General features: G+C 53.8%; 2 protein-coding genes across 3 annotated transcripts in view; both read right to left on the minus strand.

The window, feature by feature from the left end:
- Positions 1 to 1,718, minus strand: part of DENND1C (DENN domain containing 1C) — an 8,619-nt gene extending 6,901 nt beyond the window's left edge. The window contains exons 1-5 of one of the 2 annotated variants that reach the window (XM_006904144.3): positions 1,622 to 1,718; positions 567 to 631; positions 439 to 482; positions 251 to 300; positions 1 to 16 (exon numbers count right to left, since the gene is read on the minus strand). The exon at positions 1 to 16 is cut by the window's left edge and continues 131 nt beyond it. In XM_006904144.3, the coding sequence (XP_006904206.1) occupies positions 1 to 16; positions 251 to 300; positions 439 to 482; positions 567 to 631; positions 1,622 to 1,638 (192 nt within the window). In that variant the 5' untranslated portion in view covers positions 1,639 to 1,718. Of the gene's footprint in view, positions 17 to 250; positions 301 to 438; positions 483 to 566; positions 992 to 1,621 lie in introns of those variants that run through there. The other variant, XM_025043551.1, reaches the window with a different exon arrangement.
- Positions 1,719 to 6,921: 5,203 nt separating this feature from the next.
- Positions 6,922 to 7,350, minus strand: part of LOC102885129 (tubulin beta-4B chain) — a 3,000-nt gene continuing 2,571 nt past the window's right edge. Inside the window, exon 5 of the mRNA XM_015598144.2 lies at positions 6,922 to 7,296. Coding sequence (XP_015453630.1) covers positions 6,937 to 7,296 — 360 coding nt within the window. The 3' untranslated portion in view covers positions 6,922 to 6,936. The remainder of the gene's footprint in view (positions 7,297 to 7,350) is intronic.

The following is a 7,350-nucleotide window of genomic DNA, read 5'->3' on the forward strand; positions in this document are numbered from 1 at the left end:
AGGGCTGGGGGGCTCCCTGGAGGTGGGAAAGGCTCTCAGAGACCCAGGGGTCACCGGTCCCTGAGCCCCCCATCCCCCAATGATGTGTACTATGTCCACCAGTCTGGGGCCATGGGTGTATAGGTCTCCAGTTGTTAGGGTCTCTGAGTGCCCGAGCCCCTCCCCGGGTCCCGGAGCCTCTGGGTGTATGAATCCCTGATCCTTGGATCCCTGGGTCCCTGGGTCCCTGGGTGTCTGCTCCCTTCTGTACCTTTCCACATCAAAAGGGAAGCAGAATTTAGGCACCATCTGCATAGCTTCCTGGGGATGAAGAAAAGCACACACTGCTCAGCCACTCAGCTTGGGACCCACCCCTGAGTTCCCGGTCCAAGACACAGAGTCCCCTCCCCCAGGGGGACTGGCCCTGGCCCCAGGGGAGCAAGGAGGCAGGCTGCATACCTGGTCCCTGAAGTCTGGGGGGAACTGCCGCAGGATGGGGGGATCTGCAGGGAGAGCAGGCTTCTAGGTTCAGGCTCCAGGCCCACCCTCCATCTTGCCCCCTCACCGGAGGCCCTCCCCGGACTCACCCTCCTGTAAGGAGGCAGGGCAGGCTGCTTCGAAGAACCAATCAAATACGGCAGGGGAACCCCCTCTGTGAAACAGAAAAGGGCTTAGTGGGCCCATGGACTTGCCTGTGTGTGTCATGGTGTCTGTGTATGCAATGGTGTCGATCGTGTGTGTGTGACTGGGAATACGAAACAGAGTGAGAGAGTGGGACTCTGTGTGCGTGTGCGTGACTCGCTGAGCTTGCAGGTGTGCGAGTGTTTGTGATTCCATCCCGTGTCAGCCTGAATGCGTGAGGCTGTCCAGTGACTGTGAGTGTGTGTGACCAAGCCAGTGTGAGAGGGAATAAGTCCATGTTTTCTTGTGCAGCTTTGAGTGTGACATAAATGTGTGAGCATCTCTGGTCTGGAGAGCAAGAGGCCTTTCTTGTAACTCTGTGAGACTTCCTAGGGCCCCAGGGGCTGACCCCAAATCTCTATCAGAAAAAGGAGGTGGCAGGTTCTGGTGCTTCTGTGAGCCCTGAAATCTCTGCCTTCCTGCCTTGTCCTGCATTCTGCCCACCATGTAGAGGGAGCTGGGACTTGCGCTCAGGGAGACAGCCAGCAAGGCCTGGCAGGCAACAGAGGAAGAGGATGGGGACGGTCCGAGGCATACCGTCCCTGACGTGGAAACCCCACCACTTAGCCCTCGTGCTGACACGAGTCCCACACAAGCACTCACAGGGACACGCACAGCCCTCCCTCCCACCCTGCTGACCCCCGGAAGCCATGCTCCCATCACTTATCATCGCTCATGCCAAGAGGTGAATGCTTAGAGTTACAGTCACACAGAGCCGGAGGGTGGGGGTGGGAGGAAGAGAGAGAGAGAGAGAGAGAGAGAGAGAGAGAGAGAGAGAGAGAGAGACACAGAGGACCTGAGAGTGCCCGAGAGCAGAGTCCATATTGTAAGCCACCTGCCTCCATCCGGCCTCCTGCCCCTCAGTCCCTCCAGGGCCCGCCGCGGTCGCCCTCCCCTTGGCCCCAGCCCAGGCCTGGTTTGGGAATCTTGGTCGGAAGGATAGGGGAGGGGCTGCTCTTACTCAGCTCTGGATCCCATGGTCCCTGCAGGGTTGGCCTGATGGGGCCCTTTCCCCAGGGGTCCTGGGGGCCTGTGCTTGTGTAGGCCCGGGCCCTGCGCTTGCTCGGCTTCCTGTGTGGCTGAGAGAGGAAGTTTATTGGGTGACGTCCCCGGAGGGAGGCCCCTGCCCCCACCCACTGCGAGAAACCCAGGCATCCTGTCTCCTAGCCCTTCCTTGGGATGGGGGGCAATGGGTGTCTCAGAAGCCAGACCCTCAGTCCCATCTTGTCAGACGAGGTCACGTGTGGTGCCTGCCACCACACAACCCAAGATCTCCCCTCTCCGAGCAGCCTTCCTTCGCAGTTTGCGTAACCTGCTTTCTCTTCTCTCAACTCTCTTTCCTTCGGTCCACCTGGCTTGGCCATTCCTTGTAGGACCACCAGAGGGAGCTGGGCCAGAGAGTGGACACGGGGTCACCAGGGAGGTGGATGGCCAACAGCAGTCAGAACACAGTCACAGACAGACAGACTACACACACAGGGCCAGGAAGTGACTGACACAGACAAACAGGCCAGAACCATCACAGACAGCAGACACTGAGAGACACCAAGTCATACAGGCAGGATACAGTCATGGACAAAATCAAAGAGTGCGGAGGGACAGCACACACACGGAGCAGTCCTCACCCAGCCAGGTGATAGATGCAGAGAGATAACACGCAGATGCAGCCACAAACAGATCTATTCAGAGAAAACAGACAGACGGACACACGTGCAGAGACCACAGCTGTCAATGAGAACAAGCTAATAGCTTGTTAGGTCCACAGCCAGACATAGTCACATGCGTGGAGAGAGATACACCTGGACAGAGGGCTGCAGACTCTGAACGAGACATACATACAGATGCCATGTTGAGACGCAAGGCTACGCAGACGTACTTGTAGGCCTGAATCAAGCTTTTGATATGTTCTGCCTATTATTATTGGAGGCAGGTCAGGTCAATGGTGAAGAGAATGATTTTGGTTTTAGACCTGGGTTCAAGACCTGATTCAGTTCTTTAATGTCTGTGTGACCTTAGGTAAGTTATTTGATCTCTCTGTATTAGTTACTATTGCTGTATATCAAATGGCCCTAAGTTAGTGGCTTAAAAGTACACACGTTTGCGACTGACAATTTCTGTGGGGGCCAGGACTCTGGGCACAGCTTAGTGGGTTCTCTACTGCAGGGCGTCTCAGCGACAATAAGGTAAGTCTGTTGGGGTGTGGCCGCATCTGAAGGCTTGCCAGGAAGGATCTACTTTTAGGCTCATTATATGACGCTGGCAGGGTTCGATTCATTGTAAATTGTTGGACCCAGGGCCTCAGTTCCTTGCTAGCTGTTGGCCAGAGTCTGCCCTTGGTTCTTTGCCGTGTAAACATTCCCACTTTGCTGCTTACTTTACCAACTCGAGCAAGCTGAGAAAGCACCAGAGTTCATCCAGACAGAAGCCACAGCCTTTTGTAATCCAGTCTCAGAAGTATCATCCCATCACCTCGCCATACCTTGTTGGTTAGAAGCCACCACCAGGACTAGCCCACACTCAAGGGGAGGAGATCACATGAGAGCGTGAATGGGAGAAATGGAGCTCATTGGGGTTATCTTAGAAGCCACCCCCACACTCTCTGTCTTTGTTTTCTCACTTTAAGAAGAGGAAAACAAAACGCTTACCTCCTAGTGTGGCGTGAAGTCATTCATTCACTCGCTCATTCATTCATTCATTCTACAAAAAATTCTGAGGGTCTATGTTGCGTCAAGCTGCTGTAGGGATGTGGTGACCATGGTAGAGGAGATTCCTGCCCTCATCAAGTTCACATTCCAGTGGGGAGAGAAGGGGACAAAGCAAAAGAAAAAAGGATACAGATAGATAAGTGATAGAGAGCGACCGTGTGCTAACTTAGACTTGCCAGGAAATGCTGCTTAGAGGAGGTATCACTTGAACTTGAACCTGTCGATGAGAAGGGCTCAGCCGACCATACGTCTGGGGGAAAGAAGTAGCAGAAATAGCACGTGCAAAAGCCCTGAGGTCGAATCGAGCTTGATGTGGTCGAGCCCATAAAGAAGGCCACTGTAATTTCAGCTTAAGTTTCGCCTTCAGAACTGAGTAAGGGGAGGGTGATGGGATGTAGTCAGCAGCGGGTGGAGGCCAAGGTGAGAGTTCGGGTTTCAATATGAGTGAGATGGAGTCATGGGAAGGTTTTGAGCAGGGGAGGGAGAGGCTCTTATTTGCATATAAAGGCTTCTCTCTGGCTTCCGTGGAGGGAGAACGGGCCGCAGGGGACAGAGGTAGCAGAAGGGAGCTCAAGGAAGTGATTGGGGAGGTTGTCTGGGTGAACAATAATGGTGGCTTAGATCACAGTATAGACCAGTGAAGGGAAGAGGTCGGATTTGGGGTATATTTTGGAGACAGAGACAAGTGGACTCGGCAAAAGCTAGGAAGAGTGTGCTGGGTGTAGGAAACAATGAATGAAAGCTGACTCCCAGATTGAGGTTTGAGTCATGGGGTGGTGCCTCTTATTGAGGAAAGGGATATTTTAGGGGCAGGATATGGAGTTCTTTTGTGGCCACGTTAGATTTGAGATGACAGGCAGCGAAGTTCATGGCCTCATCCATTGTCTTCTTGCTCTACTACCCTACACCGGGCTGGGCCTGCTCAGATGAGGGTTGCCGCGAGCTGGGTACCGGGCTGCCTCCCTCACACTCCTCCTTCCTGGCTGTAGTGGGGCCCCGTGAGTCGGCTGGGGCCCCAGTCTGCTTTGTACTACAGAAGCTCTGAAAAAACTACATTTCCAAGAATTCTTTGCAGCTCTGTCTCTGGATGTGGAACTGATTCTACCGATTAGAAATGCTCGTGAGGGATTTGGAAGGTAGAGGGTACAAAAGAGGTGAACATTCCCCCCCACACCACGTGTGTGTGTGTGTGTGTGTGTGTGTGTATCCCACTGGGTATTTAGTTTAATTAATTTTATTTTAATATTCCTTTTAGTTAACTTTTGTTCAGCACTCCAACGGACCTATCTCCAACTTCGTGGGTGTCGGGAGGTGTTCTTGAATTTGACAGTTCTGACGGCAGCCTGCTGACTCTCCACTTTTCTCATTGAGCAGAGGAAGCAGCTCCTTGGTGGCTCAGCTTTGTGCTGTTCCAACCTATTCCACGGCTACTCGAAATGTGGTCTCATAGGCAGCATCATCGGCATCACCCAAGAACTTGTTGAAAATGCAAAGTCTTGGGCCTCACCTTCACCCACCTGCTGAATCAGAAACGAGGGCGGGGCCCAGGAAGCTGGCAAAAGTGTGCCAGCAAAGTGTTCCTGGTGATTCTTTTGAACAATGAAGTTTTAGAAGCATTGGACTACAGCCTACTCTCTCGGCCCCTCCGACCTCGTTGTAAGTCCTTGTATTAAATCCCTTTCTGCTTAATATGCCTAGAATGGTCCCCACACTGAACTCTGGCTGACAAAGGGGAATCAGAGTTCTAGACTTAAACTAGAAATGCTCCTGAGGGCTTTGGACCCTGTGTCAGGCTTCGAACCCCAGCTCACTGATCCATAGTCATGGGACCAAACTGTAGTTTCCAAAGATGGCTGCAGTGATGGCTCCCATTCCACACGCTCTTCTGGCATCTCGCCTCTCTACCCTCCGGAGGTGGAGTCTGTATCCCACCCACTTGAACCTGGACAGGCCTTTGCGACAGCATCCATTAAAAAGGAGAATGCCAAGTGACTCCTGAAGCTAGGTCATAAAAATGCAAAGCATTTCGCTTGCTCTCCTCGGGTGTCGCTTTGGGGAACTTGGCCCCCATGCCCTGAGGAAGTCTAATCAGCCCGTGGAGAGGTACTGATACCCTCTCGCCTGCCTCTTTGAACCCCCAGCTGATGGTTGCCATCAACTTGGAAGTCATGTGAGCGAGCCGCTTTGAAAGTAGACCCCTCAGTCTCCAGCTGAGATTTTCTAGATGGTGCCAAGGGGAGTGGAGATGAGCTGCCCTGCCAAGCCCTGCCCAAATTACAGATTTGGGAACAAAATAAATAATAGGTGTTATAAGCCCCTAAACTTTTTGGGATTGTTTGTTACACAGCAAAAGCTAACTGATACACTTTGTCTCTCTAAACCTTGGTTGGAAAGAAGATAAAAGCTCAGATCTTACGGAGTTGGTGTGACAGTTGCATGAGATGAGGCATGTGCCAGGACGTCGAAATGTTCCATTCATGTTAGTGACTGTTATTCTGGCAGGACTGTCCCTCGGATGCTAGCCCCAGGCTGCCATCTTCCCAGCATCCTTCCCTAGAGATCCCTCTCTCTGCCTTCCATACTTGCAAGACACCCCACGGAGAATGGCTGCAGTTCCATCACCAAGCACCCACTTTGTGCCATGCACTGTGCCCACAAGGTCTCCTTGAACTCTCACAAACATCGCTGGGGTGGGAGTGTGGGGTTCATGGGGGAAATATATAGTCCCATTTTACAGGTGAGCAAATCGAGGATTTGAAAGGACAAGTGGTTTACCCAACACCACACAGTGTCATAGCTTGGTCTGTCTGACTCAAAAATTTCTGCCCCACATCTCGCAACCCTGGATGAGATGTCCCTTCAGTGCCCACCTCCATCCTATAGGGAGGAGCCCTTGCTTGTTGGCCCTCCCATGGGGAGATGAAAAATGTACTTGGCAGAAACATGGCGGGACAATTAATTTATTTATTGAGGGTGAGGCAGAGGGGAGGAGGATGGGGAGGGTTGGGGGCGCAGCTCCTCTCGTCCACAGGCTCCGAGGCTTCCTTTTCTCCCTGCAGCAGCCCTCCACCACCCCTGGAAAGCCAAGGGCATTTGGAACCGAGAGGAGTGAGGTCAGGGACGAAGCAGGGGACTTACGGGAGCCAGAGAAGGCAGAGTCAGAGGGCAGCTGGCTTCGTGAGGTTAAAGGTGAGGCAAGGTCGGAGGCTCAGGGAGGCTCAGGGGGAGGGATTTAAAGTAAACTTATCAGTCTAGGGGTGCATTGGGTTCTCGAGGAAGGTCGAAGGTGAAGGAGAAGTCGGGGTGAAGGTGGGCTTGTGAGGTCGGAGGTAAAGCGGGGTGTTAAAGTTGGAAGAGCTCAAGGGGGTTGAAGACAAAGTGGGGCTCAAGGGTCAAAGGCCAGAGGTTGTAGGGTCAGAGGGCCAGGAGTGAGTCAGGCTGGGACGTGACCTGGGGTTCTCCCCGGGTATAGAGGGGGCTCTAAGAGGTCAAAGGTCAGCAGTCTTGCAGGGTTGGGGGGATGGGCAGGGGTAGGGAGATGGGGGCGGACAGGACGTGAACCCCTGAGGCCCTAGGCCACCTCCTCCTCCGCCTCCTCCTCGAACTCGCCCTCCTCGGCCGTGGCGTCCTGGTACTGCTGGTACTCGGACACCAGGTCGTTCATGTTGCTCTCGGCCTCGGTGAACTCCATCTCGTCCATGCCCTCGCCCGTGTACCAGTGCAGGAAGGCCTTGCGCCGGAACATGGCCGTGAACTGCTCCGAGATGCGCTTGAACAGCTCCTGGATGGCCGTGCTGTTGCCGATGAAGGTGGAGGACATCTTCAGGCCGCGCGGCGGGATGTCGCACACGGCCGTCTTCACGTTGTTGGGGATCCACTCCACGAAGTAGCTGCTGTTCTTGTTCTGCACGTTGAGCATCTGCTCGTCCACCTCCTTCATGGACATGCGGCCCCGGAACACGGCGGCCACCGTCAGGTAGCGGCC

This window comes from Pteropus alecto, unplaced genomic scaffold (genome assembly GCF_000325575.1).
Source record: "Pteropus alecto unplaced genomic scaffold, ASM32557v1 scaffold30, whole genome shotgun sequence".
NCBI classification, from domain to species: Eukaryota; Metazoa; Chordata; class Mammalia; order Chiroptera; family Pteropodidae; genus Pteropus; species Pteropus alecto.